The sequence below is a fragment of the Amphibalanus amphitrite genome, unplaced genomic scaffold, assembly GCF_019059575.1.
Source record: "Amphibalanus amphitrite isolate SeventyFive unplaced genomic scaffold, NRLGWU_Aamphi_draft 000237F_arrow, whole genome shotgun sequence".
Classification (NCBI taxonomy): domain Eukaryota; kingdom Metazoa; phylum Arthropoda; class Thecostraca; order Balanomorpha; family Balanidae; genus Amphibalanus; species Amphibalanus amphitrite.
This window is the reverse complement of record NW_024881732.1, coordinates 283163-299934: the sequence shown is the minus strand read 5'-3', so window position 1 is coordinate 299934 and position 16772 is coordinate 283163. Positions and strand designations below refer to the sequence as shown.

At 47.6% G+C, this 16772-nt stretch overlaps 1 protein-coding gene across 3 annotated transcripts; it reads left to right on the top strand.

Annotated features, from left to right (window-relative positions):
• Nucleotides 1-304: 304 nt before the first annotated feature.
• LOC122386007 (guanine nucleotide-binding protein G(i) subunit alpha-like) lies at nucleotides 305-14403 on the top strand. Of its 3 annotated transcripts, none has more exons than XM_043374784.1 (9): nucleotides 305-548; nucleotides 6841-7124; nucleotides 8248-8366; nucleotides 8699-8764; nucleotides 10369-10655; nucleotides 11034-11128; nucleotides 11877-12065; nucleotides 12797-12921; nucleotides 13223-14403. In XM_043374784.1, the coding sequence occupies exons 2-9, from the start codon at nucleotides 7007-7009 to the stop codon at nucleotides 13286-13288; spliced, it is 1065 nt and encodes a 354-aa protein (XP_043230719.1). In that variant the 5' UTR covers nucleotides 305-548; nucleotides 6841-7006; the 3' UTR covers nucleotides 13289-14403. The 3 variants fall into 3 exon arrangements, with proteins under 3 accessions (XP_043230719.1, XP_043230717.1, XP_043230718.1); XM_043374782.1 differs by having other exon boundaries at nucleotides 505-572; XM_043374783.1 differs by having other exon boundaries at nucleotides 505-588.
• The last annotated feature ends 2369 nt before the right edge of the window (nucleotides 14404-16772 follow it).

The following is a 16772-nucleotide window of genomic DNA, read 5'->3' as shown; positions in this document are numbered from 1 at the left end:
CAGGACATTTTAGAGGGAAGGCCGGGTACAGGACAGGGCAGACAGCAGGGCACAGGTCAGGGAACCGGACAGGGCAGGGACGCAGTGGGTTAAATCAGCAGGGGCTACGTCCCAAGGCTAGGGGGCTGCGCCCCAAAATGGGACGCAGTAAGTGCCTTAAAATATGCCCTGAAAGTGACTGATACATTTTTTGAATTGGCAACAAGAAGGAACAGCGAATCGTGGGGCCAAAAATGAAAAAAAAAATTATATTTTGTTCAATTTTATCATCTTTGTGATTAAGACCCCTAATGCATGGGCTTGTGCGAGCTTTTCGAAGGTGGCAGTCTTCCTTTAATCAAATCATAGCCTTAGAGAAATCTAACCTAAAAGTTTTTATACGATCTAACCCAAAAGAATATATTGCCGCCAAGAGGTAAGGAGGTTGTGAATATCAAACTACTATTAGATTGACTGACATCGAATTTGTCATTTAAGTGCAAGGCAATTCTGGCGCACTAATTGGTTCAAAAATTTTCCAAGGGCGGAGTGGGCGTTTTATTTTTAAAGTAAGCAAGAAGTGTTTATTGAAGGTTTGTTATGTGCAAGGTATATGTATATTGTGAGAATGCGGTAGCTGGAAACTTAATTATGATAGTGATTGCTTGTTATGCATCAGTTAGGGTCTAAGCCCTAAGGCTGAAAGAAATATCCGAAGGTTGGGACTTTTCAATTAGACAATCACTATTCTTTAGAATTGTGATTTTCTATTGAAAATCCCAACCTGAGCTACCTCTCTAGGGGGGTGTTTAGCGTTTCTGCCGCGATTTGGGTCATTTTGATCCCTGCAAAAACGGCACGGTAGAATTGCTTGCCATTTTCAGCGTTTGGTCCCCTATGGGGGAGCTACCGGCTGGCATCGGTCGCTTGAAATATAATTAACCCGTTTTGGGGTAATCGGCACGTGCATTTTCCCATAGGGTTAACATGGGGGAAAATTTCAAATGCGATTTGCGCAAAAACTCCACGTTAGAAATGGATTGTTTTTTTAGGGTGGGTTCTCGGGTCGGGACTTCACCTGCCGGTGGTGGCCGTTTAAAATATAATTATACTTCCTTAGGGTAATCGGCAGGGACAGTTACCCCATGTTGAGCCTATGGCGATTTCGAAAAATTATTTTCAAATCGATTTTGCCAAAAATTTCCACGTTAGATTTTGAAAATGTTCCAATATGTTGTGCACCGGGGTGTCGGCTACCACATGGTATGGGTCAGATATGGGGCGATTGAAAAGCACGTGCCACGTGCAAACGTGTTTGATGGGGTAACCTCCGGGAAAATCCGACACTGGCCAACTGGGGGTCCTATGGCGTGGAAACGACTTCAACTAGCGACACCAAATCAGTGCAGCCGGTGAGCAGATGAGTCCAGCTTATCGCACTAGTGGTCACGTGGCGCACGTGCTATTGCACGTGCCGTGGCACGGGGTCAATTTTGGTGCTTAAATATACTAGCATTGTGAAAGGCAAGGAATGGGGGAAATGGCCGTCAGGCCGTCAGTTTTTATGATAGGGTTGATCTGAAAACGGGTATAGGCACAGAATGAAGGGGGCTAAAAAACTGCTATCTCGGATTTTTTGTAAAATGAAAAATTTAAAATTCTGGGGAAATTATATATTCGAAAGGTGAAATTTCCCTAAATTTTCCCGTTTTTCGAGTTAAGCCGTCCACTGTTCAGAGACGGTGACACCGGCCGGGGTCGTCTTTTACATGCCGATGGCCACTTATATTGGTCATGACGTGGCGTGAGCCGTTAAGCTATCAGAGGTCCGGCACGTGCCACGTGGCCATGTGATTGAGCCGAGTACCTCCCACATAATGGTGTTTTGGCCAACTGTTGGCCGTATAGCGTGGAAACAGAACCAGCCAAGAACACTAAATTGGGTCAGTCGGTGAGGGGACAAGTCCTGCTTACACCACCGGTGGTCACGTGGCACACGTGCAAATCTGGGCACCTCCATTGCGGAGATATTTTATAGTGAAATATTCAAATAAACATAACTTTGTCAGTTTATGTCCGATTGGGCTAGGATTTAGTGGGTGGGCGAATTGTTAAGCGACAGGAACGAATGCGCCAAGTTTGTTGCAGTGCGCCACGTTTGTCTCAAAGCGCCATTTTTGCCGCAAAGCGCAGAATGTGCGTAGCTTTGTCGAACATGGGACGATTAGGATGCGATGATGGAGGGTTGGTTGCTTAAACAGCAGATATGAATGCACCACACTTGCCGCAAGGCGCAATATTTGCCTTAATGCGTCAGTGTTTGCGTTTTGCGGACGGCGTGCGTTTTTTGCGGCGGTGTTTGCGTTTGGCGGCGGGCGGCCGTTTTTGCGTTTTTGTGGTGTTTGTGTTTCGCGGCGGGCGGCCGTTTTTTTTGCGGCGGTTTGCGGTTGGCGGCGGGCGGGCGTGCGATGCGGGCGTTTTTTCGGTGGTATGTGCGTTTTTGCGGTGTTTGTGTTTGGCGGCGGGCGGGCGGGCGGGCGATGCGGGTGTTTTTGCGGTGTTCGCGTTTGGCGGCGGGCGGCCGTTTTAGCGGCGGTTTGCGGTGGGCGGCCGTTTTTTGCGGTGTTTTGCGGTTTGCGGCGGGTGGTCGTTTTTTTTGCGGCGTTTTGCGGTTTGCGGCGGGCGGCCGTTTTTTTGCGGCGTTTTTTTGTGGTTTGCGGCGGGCGGCCGTTTTTTGCGGCGTTTTGCGGTTGCCGGCGGCCGGGCGTTATTTGCGTTGTTGCGGTTTGCGGCGGGCGGCCGTTTTTTTGCGGCGTTTCGCCGTTGGCGGCGGGCGATGCGGGCGTTTTTGTGTCGGCGGTGTTTGCGTTTTTTGCGGTGTTTGCGTTTTGCGGCGGACGGGCGTTTTTTTGCGGCGTTTTTTTGCGTTTTTTCTGCGGTTTTCGGTGGGCGGGCGATTGTTTTTTTGCGAAGTTTGCGTTTGCGTTTTGCGCGTGCGTTTTGCGGTGTTTGCGTTTGGCGGCGGGCGGGCGGTTTTTCACAATTAAAGTCCCAACCTTCGGATTCGCAGAGCTGTTCGACAAGCGCTGCCCGGGCCTATCCGAAGGTTGGGACTTTTCAATTAGACAATCACTATTCTTTAGAATTGTGATTTTCTATTGAAAATCCCAACCTGAGCTACCTCTCTAGGGGGGTGTTTAGCGTTTCTGCCGCGATTTGGGTCATTTTGAATCCCTCAAAAACGGCACGGTAGAATTTTTTGCCATTTTCAGCGTTTGGTCCCGTATGGGGGAGCTACCGGCTGGTACCGGTCGCTTGAAATATAATTAACCCGTTTTGGGGTAATCCGCACGTGCATTTTCCCATAGGGTTAACATGGGGGAAAATTGGAAATTCGATTTGCGAAAAATTTCGTCAATTATATTTGCTGATATTTTTAGGATCGGATCTCGGGCAGGCACCCCAACTGACGGTGGTAATTATTTAAAATATAATTGACAAAATTTCGGGTAATCGTCACGAACAGTTACCCCATGTTGAGCCTATGGCGAATTTGAAAAATTATTTTCAAATCGATTTTGCAAAAAATTTCCACGTTAGATTTTGAAAATGTTCCAATATGTTGTGCCCCGGGGTGTCGGCTACCACATGGTATGGGTCAGATATGGGGCGATTGAAAAGCACGTGCCACGTGCAAACGTGTTTGATGGGGTAACCTCCGGGAAAATCCGACATTGGCCAACTGGGGGTCCTATGGCGTGGAAACCACTCCACCTAGCGACACCAAATCAACGCAGCCGGTGAGCAGATGAGTCCAGCTTGTCGCACTAGTGGTCACGTGGCGCACGTGCTATTGCACGTGCCGTGGCACGGGGTCAATTTTGGTGCTTAAATATACTAGCATTGTGAAATGCAAGGAATGGGGGAAATAGCCGTCAGGCCGTCAGTTTTTATGATAGGGTCGAGCTGAAAACGGGTATAGGCACAGAATGAAGGGGGCTAAAAAACTGCTATCTCGGATTTTTTGTAAAATGAAAAATTCAAAATTCTGGGGAAATTATATATTCGAAAGGTGAAATTTCCCTAAATTTTCCCGTTTTTCGAGTTTAGCCGTCCACTGTTCAGGGACGTTGACACCGGCCGGGGTCATCTTTTACATGCTGATGGCCACGTCGATGGGTCATCACGTGGCGTGAACGGTGAAGCTATCAAAGGTCCGGCACGTGCCACGTAGCCACGTGTTTGAGTCGCGTACCTCCCAGATTATCGTGTGTTTGCCGATTTGTGGCCTTATAGCACGAAAACAGCACAAGCCAGGAACACTGAAATGGTGCAATCAGTGAGGGGACAAGTCCTGCTTGCACCACCGGTGGTCACGTGGCACACGTGCAAATCTGGGCACCTCCGTTGCGGAGATATTTTATAGTGAAATATTCAAATGTACGTAACTTTTTCAGTTTAAGTCCGATTGGGCTAGAATTTGGTGGGTGGATGAATTGTTAAGCGACACGAACGAATGCGCAATGTTTGTTGCAGTGCGCCACGTTTGTCTCAAAGCGTCATTTTTGCCGCAAATCACAGAATGTGCGCAGCTTTATCGAACATGGGACGATTAGGATGCTCTTTGGTTGAGGGATTGCTAAACGGCAGATATGAATGCACCACACTTGCCGCAAGGCGCCATATTTGTCTTAATGCGTCAGTGTTTACGTTTAACGGACGGCGTGCGTTTTGCGGCGGTGTTTGCGTTTTTTCGGTGTTTGCGTTTGGCGGCGGGCGGCCGATTTTGCGTTTTTTGTGGTGTTTGCGTTTGCCGGCGGGCGGCCGTTTTTTTGCGGCGTTTTGCGGTTGGCGGCGGGCGTGCGTGCGTTGCGGGCGTTTTTTTGCGGCGGTGTTTGCGTTTTTTGCGGTTTTTGTGTTTGGCGGCGGGCGGGCGGGCTATGCGGGTGTTTTTGCGGTGTTTGCATTTGGCGGCGGGCGGCCGTTTTAGCGGCGGTTGGCGGCGGGCGGCCGTTTTTTGCGGCGTTTTGCGATTTGCGGCGGGTGGCCGTTTTTTGCGGCGTTTTGCGATTTGCGGCGGGCGGCCGTTTTTTGTGGCGTTTTGCAGTTTGCGGTGGGCGGCCGTTTTTTGCGGCGATCTTGTGGTTTGCGGCGGGCGGCCGTTTTTTGCGGCGTTTCGCCGTTGGCGGCGGGCGATGCGGTTTGTTTTTGCGGCGGCGGTGTTTGCGTTGTTGCGGTGTTTGCGTTTTGCGGCGGACGGGCGGTTTTTGGCGGCGTTGTTTTGCGTTTTTTTCTGCGGTTTTCGGCGGGCGGGCGATTGTTTTTTTTTGCGGAGTTTGCGTTGACGTTTTGGTCGTGCGTTTTGCGCGTTTTGCGGTTTTGCGGCGGGCGGGCGGTTTTTCACAATTAAAGTCCCAACCTTCGGATCCGCAGTGCTGTTCGACAAGCGCTGCCCGGGTATTTGGGTTGGGAAGTTCTCGCTCAAAATTAACGGTTTCAGTTTCGATGAAGGAAAATAAGTTCTTTTGAATGAATTGTTTGGAAAGCATCCTTTCCAAGTGCCATTACAGTCAATCGACACATTCTACATTCTACACGGGTCTAAATTCACCCCTCTAATTTACACCTTTTGCCTGAATTGCGTGATCGGATTGTAGGCAGTAGCGGCGGAACACCTTCAATTAAGGGAGGCACTGCTGACTTTTGGTACCATTCTTTCTATGCGACACCCATAGGGCTATTGTTAAAATGCCAAAATCAAAGGGGGCACTGTGCCCCACTCCCAGTGCCCTCCCCATTTCACCTGCTATGATTGTAGGTAGGCATTGTTGTGGTCTGCACAACAAGCACTTGTTGGTGTGGGTTCTAGCTATGTCAATTGTCCTTTCTTACATTTAAGCTGAATTAAAAAATGTGGCAGCAGGAGCATTAATAAGTGTTAACATATCATCATATGTAAAACTACTAATCTAACTTAACCGAACGAAATGTTACTCAACCTTACCTGACTGTGGTGATTTATAGTAACTTATTTTTTATGGAAAAGTATTGTTAGTATCTATTAGTTGTCATTTTTAAAGCTTAGAAGGATGTGTTCATTGTATTTGTTTTTCTTTGGAGAATTTTGCAGTTCTTTGAGGGTGTTAATTGCTCATATAGCTGCTTCTGTAGTTTACCCACAAAACCTAACAGGCAAGTCAATGAGCCAAACCAACCTGAGTGAATATTGATAAGCTAGTGCTGTCCCACACCAATTGGCAAGGGGGCTCAATGAACACCAGCCCATATCAAATAATGCAACTTATTCTTAACATTCCACTGGCACATTTGGCTAACGGGGGAATCTGAAAACAGGGCGCCTGTGGGCATTTATTTAAGGCTTTTGAAATTTACTTGACCTAATCATGTGACAATTAGTCTGCTAAAGGCATCAAAAGTGGAAAAAATATTCTGATAATCTCATAACTAAAAAATGCCCTCAGGCCTCAGGTGCCATGTTTTCAGATTCCACCTGGCTAACCTGCTAGGAAACCTGCCTGTCATCAGTTAACATTATGATGAAATGCGATGAAGGATTAAAGTGTTTTTTAGGGATGTGCTCTAAATGTTATTTATGGCCAATAAATCCCCTTATTCTACACTGGTCTGATTGTACACCTCTTATTCCACCACACTATCCTTTTCAGTTATGGACTACCTGCATCATGAAAATTCTACTGATGTTTTCCTCGGTAGGACATAGGTACCTAACAGTGTTTGCTAGTCAAACTTCCATGGTATAACTGTTCCCATGATGATGTATGTAATCTGAGTGTATTTGCAGGTGTCTCAACCTGTGCCAATCATTTGATGTGTTGGCAGATTGGCAATCATCAACAGTAAGAAGAGGATCGAAGAAGAGGATCCAGCTGAACAAGAGTGGTGCCCGACTACACATGGTCGTGGCTCAATAGGGGTTGGTGTGCGCTCTGCAAATCTGGTGTCATCTTGAGCACATTGTGCAGCAGGACCTCTCAGACCAGCAACCATGGGTTGCACTATCAGCACAATGGACAAAGAGGCAGCTGCCATCTCACGCAAGATTGACAAGGACCTGCGAATGGCTGGCGAGCAGGCTGCCCGGGAGGTCAAACTACTCCTTCTCGGTAAGTAACCAGTAATGTTTTATGAGAAATGATGTTATTGACTAGATCTAGAAACGATAATGCTATCAATGAAGTCTTGTTTTTTTCTGTTGGCAAAGTGCTTTAGTACAAATGCTCGTCCAGTGTCACAGTTGGTAAAAAGTTGGACTATGGTGGTGAGAGTGAGGGCACCAGCTCGAGTCCCCGACCCCCGCTCGATATATCAGTTCTGCCGGGGACGATTTGTGGTTAGAGGGCGCAGTCACAGCCAATCAAAGTCGGTTGAGTATGACGAATATGTCCGGCTCTGATTGACGGATACGCACACTCACCTGGTTGGGCTCCTCATCACTACCGTAGAGTCAGTTATGGGTGAAAAAAGGTGAGTGTAGGAAAGGACAGGAATCCCATCGAAGAGACGCGCCAGACCGAGTAGTAGGGATGGCAGTGCGTCAAGCCAGTGATATCGCCTGGGCAAATGCGTCTTCCGGTGAAGTAAGCAAAGTGAATATACAATACATGTGTCTGTTGTGGGTGTCCCTGTATCAGTGTGATCAGCAGAAGAATGAGAAATAACAGACACAACATGGTACAGAAACAACACTAGTCTGTATTCCCAATAGCTCATCTTTTAAGTCATACTCCAGCAGTCTTTTGAAAGTACAAATGTAGATCACTCGCGCGAACAGTTTCAATGGGAAGACGATTCCAAAAACGTAGTGAAGAAGCGCTGACGGGTATCAGTGGATGTACCTATGCGGTGTCAGGAGTTTCAATGGATGGCCACGGATGGCCACACTATGCTTTGGCATCTACATTTCCCGATTGCCCAGAATCGCCCGGTGCGACGACGGGGGTCAGAGCCTGCACAACAAGCTTGTTTGGCATGCGCTCTAGGCTTGGGAATCTGTCCAACCCAGCCATTAAAAATTTTGCGATATTTCTTTTAAAAAAGTCAGTACTAAACATGTTTATGCTGAGAACTATAGAACAATTAGCTGTTTTAGGGATTTAGCTCGATTCTGACAATTTTTCTATCATAGTTGATGGGATGCAGTTTTTCTGTCCACTTTTTTAACTAAACACATGACGACCAAATCTGTGTGACGTCTTTGCTCAGCTATTGCGTTTTCACCTTCCAAAGGAGCGGGAGAATCAGGCAAGAGCACCATTGTGAAGCAGATGAAGATCATCCATGAGTCGGGCTACAGCCGAGAGGAGTGTGAGCAGTACCGGCCGGTGGTGTTCAGCAATACCATTCAGGTGCGTCATTGGAAGGGAAAATCAACTTGGAAAAGAAAACATTGGAAGAAATAAATTATAATGGTTGTAAATTTTGCATGTTTCTGTACCTTTTCATAGTCATTTCTGGTGCAGATGAAGTTAAACTATAGTTTTTGGATGTCAAGGTCATTTCGCTAATTCGGCTAAATGTGTTCGTGGTTGATTGGTCTGTTCTCTCGTTTTTTTATTTAAGTTTTGGCGAATAACTGTCTCGTCAGGTGGTTTGTGAGGGGTAGACCAAAGCGTAGCTCTTACTTGAAGATGGAGCGCTGATTGTCTGCCCAGTTTTAATTGAGTTCGTGCCATTTCAGAGTCTGATGGCTATCATCCGCGCCATGGGTCATCTCAGGATAGAGTTCGCTGACTCGATGAGGAAGGTACGTTATGCATATCTTCGGAAATTCGGGCTACGTTCTTGAAACGTGTATCGTATCGTCTGAGCGTAACCCAATTTGTGCTGATAAATCAGGATGTCAGATGTATTTGGTATAGGTACTAAGAATGGGTAATCTGTTAACTTTTTTTCTTGCCTTTTTCCTGTATTCGCCTACTGATATCTCTGCGCTCAGCATGCAACGCTTCTTCTACACTAACCTGCCAGCTACCAAGTGTTTGTTTAATTGCGCGTGTGCACAGTGTTTCATGTTTCGCGTTGTCCTTCCCGAGTCCGGGCTTTCGTCAGCTGTATTCGAGCTCCTGTGTCTGTGAGTTTGTCATGGTCTATGACGGGCTCACATCGGACCGGAGAGTCTTGATAGCACCTGCTTCCTCATGCGTCATATCATTGATAAGCAGCCACAGTATCTTAAAGAAATAAACATTACGGCAAAAACTGTATAATGCAGTCAAACATTTCCTTGTTAGCAGCCTTGTAGACGACCCCTTGTGGCCAATACTTGCACATTGGTACATATTGCCTTTCTACGCATTGCTGTTCTTGCCTGAGTGCCGCTCTGTCACTATTTTGATCTTTATCAGCATCGGAAACGGGAACTTTGTAAGTTTCATTTGCTGAAAGTTGTGCTTGCATGCAGTGTGGCGTAAGATGCATCATGCATGATCTGTTTATTTGTTATCTGGCGCCTATTTTTTTATGAGTTCAGCTCGAATGTCTGAGGTCTGAACGAATGGGAGGCATAGCCAAAGCCTACGCCTTGGCCTACGCTAGGGGACGTTTGTTCCCAGATCCCGGCCCTGATCGTTTGGTCGGCAGTTTATAGACTAGTGCAATTACTCATTCGTGTAGACATTACACATATGTGCGCAGTCTTTTGACATAGTGTATTATTTACAAACACTCGTCGCATCAGCAAGCGTGTCGAAATGCATTGGTGTTGCGTGATTGGGGTCTTTGCCATTACGGACGTTTGTGATTTGATGATGAGTGGCGGGCATTTCCTATCTCCTATTTCAAGTGACTGAAAATTGGAATGGTTGGATTTGACAGTTTTGTGTTTGTCCTGGATTTGATACTTTTGTATCTCGGAAGATGTTTTGCTAATGTGCCAGTGTAATAGCATCGAATGTGTGCCTCTTTACCCTCGTTACTTTCTTTAAAACCACATCTTGCATGGCACCCGCTTTAAAAGTGAACCCTCAACCCTGTTTACCTTTCACGCCATGTTTTTTCCTATTTCTTTCGTTTATGCCAAAGCATGATGCTTTCCCGTATGTGTGTGATCTATTTATAACGCCCTGAACTGGTTTTAAAGGGCAAGATTGGCCATGACTGATTGGTATTACCTATGTTATTGTACTTCAAAGACTGATCAGAGCAGAAGTGTCGTGTGAATGCCATGAAAAATAAAATATCAGCACTATTCGGGTGACCGAGATCGATTAGCTCAGAATCAGAACTCCCTTCGTTATCTAAGTATCAGAACTCCCTTCGTTATCTAAATCGGCTGTCCGCCTTTAACGCTGTCTCCTCCATGGGTTCAATGGAGGAAGCTCACTGATGTTGGTCCCCGACGGGTTTCAGGACGACGCGCGGCAGTTTTTCACGCTGGCCTCGGCCACTGACGAGGGTGTGATGACGCCCGAGCTGGCGCACATCATGCGCCGTCTGTGGGCCGACGGCGGCGTGCAGGCCTGCTTCCTCCGCTCCCGCGAGTACCAGCTCAACGACTCGGCCGCCTACTACCTGAACGCGCTCGACAGAATATCCAAGAGCAACTACGTGCCCACCCAGCAGGACGTGCTGCGCACGCGCGTCAAAACCACCGGCATCGTGGAGACCAAGTTCAGCTTCAAAGGACTCAACTTCAAGTAGGTGGCTACGGCGGTGATGTGATTTGGTTATTGATAGAATGTGGGTCGGTTTGCAGTTTTTAAAAAGCCTCGGAGTATATCCATAAGCCTCTTAGTGATCCTGGCTATCAATTCGGAATTATGTTGATGCAGCCAGAAGAGTTAAGCTAAGCACAGCATAGTTGGCAAATAGTTTACAAGTTTGCATACACTTTGATTGCCAGCTATGTTCCAATGATGTTAGTTTAGTTACACTGATTGTCGTTTTATCAAAGAGGTTACTATAAGGTTACTATTTTAGTTGCTTTTTTGTATGCTATGATTGCTATGTTCCTAAGATGTTTCATGTCACTAATATCGTTATCGCTGACGGATTTTTCCTCCGGCTCCGTGTAGGATGTTTGACGTCGGTGGCCAGCGCTCGGAGCGGAAGAAGTGGATTCACTGTTTCGAGGGCGTCACCGCCATTATCTTCTGCGTGGCCATGTCGGGTGAGTGGCGATACCTGCACAGCGATTTCTTTGGAGTGCGCTATGTAGCAGTGTCCCAGAATTGCATTTTGGATTGGGTGTCGGAGGGAGAAATTTATCAGCAATAAGGGGGAGGAGAGTGGAAAATAGCTGGTCAGGTAAGGCCCAAAAAGAGTGAAAACAGATAGATAGCATGAACAATAGAACAATAGAACAATAGAAGTGTGGCAAAATGTATGATGTAAAACGATCATCCTCTCAAATGCTTTCCTCGGTGAAACTGGGAGGCAAAAATTGCTATGAAAAAAAATTGGTGGTAAGAGTGCAAAATGATTTTCATTGGGATATTGTCGTTTCACACCCAAATCAACAAATTTTAGGTCACTGCTATGTAGTATGCCAGTCCCCTTTAGTCGCAACGAACAGAGATTGACGACACTTGGCGGGGACCCGGGATCGTGTGGCCGAGTTTATACATATATTGTGAATTTGTCCAGCAATCCATTGAACAAGTTGTGCGCGTCATTGGGATCCGCTATTATTTCAGCCGAATTCAGTGTGGTTATCAAAACTGATTGTCATAACGGTCGAACTAACGACATCCGTTAATGCTATTTTATTTTTTTATAACCTTTTGCAAAACTTTCATTATCACTACCTTTTCAATATTTTAACATATTCACTTCAATAACGAACAACCCAGTTACTGAACACTTTTCCCGTCCGTCGCATTTCGTCTCACTTGACCAATGGTCTCGGTTTCCGTCAGCGTACGACCTGGTGCTGGCGGAAGACGAGGAAGTAAACCGAATGATCGAGTCGATGAAGCTGTTCGACTCCATCTGCAACAACAAGTGGTTCGTCGACACATCCGTCATCCTGTTCCTCAACAAGAAGGACCTGTTCGAGGCCAAGATCGCCCGCAGCCCACTCACCACCTGCTTCCCGGAGTACAACGGTTGGTAGCGCCGCCCGCAGTCCACTCACCACCTGTTTCCCGGAGTACAACGGTTGGTAGCGGGGGACAGTGGAATTTCCCAAGCTATGACGGGGTGTGATGACCAGCAACGTAACGGAGTATAATGAATCGTCATGAATCGTGTTTGGCAATAAAGTATATCGGTTGGCTGGTCGATTTTCTCGCAAATAGAACATCCGGATAGTGATCCTGAGGGTAGGGACATGCACTTTTATCGAATAGTGTACAGTCTGTCTTAAAAGTACCGCGCAAAGTGACGGTGGATCCGTCAAGCCATACCGAGGTAGGAGTGCTAAATTTGAGTCACCGAAGCAATGGACATCCTCGTCCATGCCACAGGTCATTTAGTTCGGTGACTTTCAAATTATAGCACGCCCTTCCTCGGTCAGGCTTGATGGATCCACCGTCACTTTGCGCGGTACCTACTTTTAAGACAGACTGTACGCTACGATAACTGAATCAGGCCATTCCAACGCTTTGCGCGCCGTTTTCCTTTGCCAACACATTGGATTGTTCTTTTGCGTGTTTGTCTTGTCTGTGCTGTTTTGTACGACTCGTAGTGCACCACTACGTTGAAACCGTGTGCAAATGTGCATCATGTCATGTCATGGGAAGCTGGCTTGTCGTAGCTGCTCTGCATTGCCACTCGTTGTTCATTTTCGCGCTTTGTTGCGATAATGTGGCTTACATGCACCAATCTCGCTGCACAGGAGCCAGCACGTATGAGGAGGCTGCGTCCTACATACAGCTGAAGTTCGAGAACCTCAACAAGCGCAAGGGGTTGAAGGACATCTACACCCACTTCACGTGCGCAACAGACACCAACAACATTCAGGTGCGTTTACACAATATCTCGATACTGTACATTCGCTTTGAGATTGCTTTTGAGAGCTAGATATTCCTGGATTGTATGAAATTGTGTATTTCAGTATTGTGGGAAGGGCTAACAGTAAAATTGCGGAGATAAAGTCTGTCGGGTTTGCTAATTGCCGAATGAATATATAAGCTGTTCTCAGTTTGGCGGACCCGGGTTAAGATTCTCGCCCGTTTTGTGTTGGAATTTTTTATGGATGTACGTACATATGTCGTTTTTTCTTGCACGGTGTATTTAAACACTTGCCTGTCGTTTGTTTCAGTTCGTGTTCGATGCCGTGACAGACGTGATCATCAAGCACAACCTCAAGGACGTGGGCCTGTTCTAACGGACTGGGGCGCCACACCGGCGCACACGACCGCCGGTCCACCCTCCCGCCAGTCGGGCCAGAACTCAGTGTGCCGGGCCGGCGTATCGTAGCGTAGCGCGGCAGAGCGCAGTCGCACGCGACTGAGTCCGACCGGTCGCCTGCCGCGGTAGCGCCGACAGTGCCGTGGACTTGTCGGAGCGTCATGCTGCCTGCGGCGTTTTCCGCTTAGTTTGAGGTGCGTTGAAACGTGCTAAAGCGTGCTGAAGTCTTGCAAGATGAGATTATAGAAAGGGAGCGCCCACGACTATAGATTGCCCTTCTGTGCCTGCTGGGGACCATATTCGCCGATGTTCATGCCATGTGTGAAGAATTGGACGCACATTTCGCCCGAAACTGCCGCTTGGCGTTATCGCTGTTCCTTGGATTTGCGACGCTGGGGAATTAGCTACAAACAAACTCAGCTTCGGCGACTCTGGGATCGCCCTGTGTAGTCGTGGCGATGTCAGGGGCGAATAACGCTACGGGAAGTGTGTGCTGAGAGACTGATCGAGGCTGCCGCCATGGTTCAGCGGACCGTCGAGTAGTGACTGTGTGTATGTGTGTGTGTCGGACCGCGGTCTTCTCGGTGCTTGTGCATGGAGGCACCTTCAGTGGTCGGCGGTGCTGAGGCGAGGCTTGCAATATCCTTGCGTACCATTCTAGCCCGTGTGGCACTCAAACGCCCACGAATGCTGCATGCCGATAATAGGGGATAATATGTAGGAATTTGGGCGTCGTTCCTCGCTCCTACTGTAGAGGTGGACGCCGTACTTTTGTAAGTCTAGGCCGTCTCACATGCGTCGAATAGGGAACCGGTGCCTTCCCTCAAGTGCCTCTCTAAAACGAAAATCGGTGCCCATCGTGCAACCGCGTCTTCCACGGCGGGGCAGTGCTACTGCTGATGACATTTTACCTCGTGATCTCTGTTTTGGCACTCGTTTTCTGCATTCCCTTTGATACATTCGACTTTGCGAAACGGCTTTTTTACCTGTCGATATTCGGTTCGTTCGTTTTCACGTGTATGTTTCCAAGCTCGTGTATCCAGTTTGTAAGAATATTGTAATGAAGTGTAATAAAGTCTAGCTCGACTTTTATCTTCTTCTTTCTATGCCTTTTTCAAATGTTCAAGCTCGGTAAGTTAGGTTAGTATCGGCTGTAATATCAAGCTTATTGTGCGATTCCTTAACCCTCGCCCGTATTGGTGTTTTGCCAGCAGCGAACTTATGGGGGGGGGGGGGGACCACCCTTGCCATTCGGTCCCTGTTCGCGCTAGAGCTTCGCGGAAAAACGAGCGTGCTGTCAGTGACGAGAGGACTTTTAAGGCCCAAGTCATTGGTTGACCTTCCAGGTCAGGTTAATGACCCAAAAGTTGGGAAAAGCGAGATCTGTCAGAACTTCGTAATGTGAGGTTATGGAGTTTTTCGTGGTGCTAATCACGAATTTCGTATAAGTTTTGATCAACGATGATGTATTCATGCGTTTAGGCAAGGTTAGGTTAACCAAAAGGCGTCCTACCGGGTATTCTTAGTAGGTGTCAATCACCACTGACAGCTCCGTAACATGCTACGAAGGCACCAAAACTACTTTGCAAGTCTTCAAAAAAAAAAAAATGGTTGCTAAATTCGAAATCTGCTCCAAAACTAGCGTGGAAACATGTAAGCTCGAAAAAGAAACCAAGGTCATCAAAGGTCATTGACCTTACCTTACCCTTATGTGACCTTGACACCCACCCTGATGCATGGTAGGGTAGACCGGGGAAAGGCGCAATCCAGGACCCGCGCCCCGCTGGGGGTCCTGGATTTCCACGCCCTGCTGGGGGTGTTTGAACACCCCCCCCCCCCCTCCCCTTTTCACTCGGCTCCTGGGCCACGTAGCGATACGCGGAAAGCGGTGTTCGAAAGAGCGCCAAAAACAGTGAGAAAATTACTCCGGTGACTTTTGGTCAGGTCAAAGGTCAGGTCACCAGAGGTCATTAAAGCCAAAATTTCGCCGATTTTCAGGTCAAATGTCGACAATTTCCAAGAAGCCAACGCATAACTCGGGAACCAATAGAGCTACAGCGCCGCGGAAAATCGCATTCGATAGCCGTATTAACCCTCGCCCGTGTAAAGGGTCGAACGCACCCCCTCGGTTTTTCGCGAAAAAACTCGCGTAAAAAGCGGCCGATCGCGACGAAACTTTCAGTAGGTACCCTCGCGTTAATCAATTTTACACCTACCCTGAAAATTTCATGACCCTAACCCTAATGACCTTTGACCTGTGACCTACTTTTCGAGACCATGTTCGGAATCGCGATTCGGCGTATGTCGGCTCGCATTAGCCGCGCGTTTGCTGTCTTTTTGTGGTTTTAAGCGTACAAACATGGGATATGATGCTGCTCCCATGCATCAGGGTGGGTGACAGTCACCGGAAGGTCAGGTCAGGTCATTGACCTTTGATGACCTCGGTTCACTTTTCGAGTTTTACATGTTTCTCGGGTGGTTTTTGGAGCTGAATTTGAATTTAGCAACCATTTGAAAATTTATTATGTAGTTTTGGTGCCTTCGTAACATGTTACGAAGCTGTCAGAGGCGGTTGCCACCTACTACGAATACCCTTACTGGTTGACCTGACCTGACCTGACCCGATCTGCGGATCTGGCCTAAATGCATGAAGACATCATCTGTGATCAAAACTAACGAAAATTGGGTATCATCGGCTTCCTCTCGTCATGGGCAACACGCTCGTTTTTCCCCGAAGTTCTAGCTCGATCAGGGGCGAAACGGCAAGGGGGTCCAACGGACCCCCCCCCCTTACGTTCGCGGCTGGGAAAACACCTATACGGGCGAGCCGCGAGGGTTAAATGACTTATTTTTTAAGCAATATCGTGTTCCTCTCGACAAGATGCATCGAATGTATTATAATTTGACCTTTAGAGGTCAACTTAAAATTTGACCTCAGGTCAAAAAACAACCTGACCGGAAAAGGTCATGTTGCAATTTGCATAGGGGAAGACGGGGGAACACCGCCCTCTGGGGAACACCGCCCACCCTGATATCAGCAATATAAAAAGGTCTAGTCTAGGGCGACAGCTGAGGGTCGCCGCTGCCAGTGTCAGCTCACATTATCCGCGCGTGCCGCGTTTCCAGTCTTTCTGTGATTGTAAACGTCCAACCATGTGATATGCTGTTCGTCCCGTGCATTACGGTGAGTGTCAAGGTCATCCGAAGTTCAGTCAGGTCATTGACCTTTGATGACCTCGGTTCACTTTTTCGAGTTTTACATGTTTCTAGGGTACCTAGTTTTCGGGTTGATCACGAATTCAGCATCCATTTGAAGAATTACGGAGTAGTTTTAGTGCCTTCGTAACATGTTACGACGCTGTCAGCAGTAGTTGACACCTACGGATAGTCGGCAGGACGCCTACTGGTTTACCTTACCTGACCTGCCCCGACCAGCTTAAAGGAAATAGTTCACTTTCACG

Excerpts from the sequence above, each read along its gene's own strand:
- LOC122386007 (XM_043374784.1), top strand. The coding sequence starts at position 7,007 with ATGGGTTGCACTATCAGCACAATGGACAAAGAGGCAGCTGCCATCTCA. Across the intron at positions 7,125-8,247 it reads GGTCAAACTACTCCTTCTCG|GAGCGGGAGAATCAGGCAAG; the intron begins GTAAGTAACCAG and ends CACCTTCCAAAG. Across the intron at positions 8,765-10,368 it reads TCGCTGACTCGATGAGGAAG|GACGACGCGCGGCAGTTTTT; the intron begins GTACGTTATGCA and ends GACGGGTTTCAG.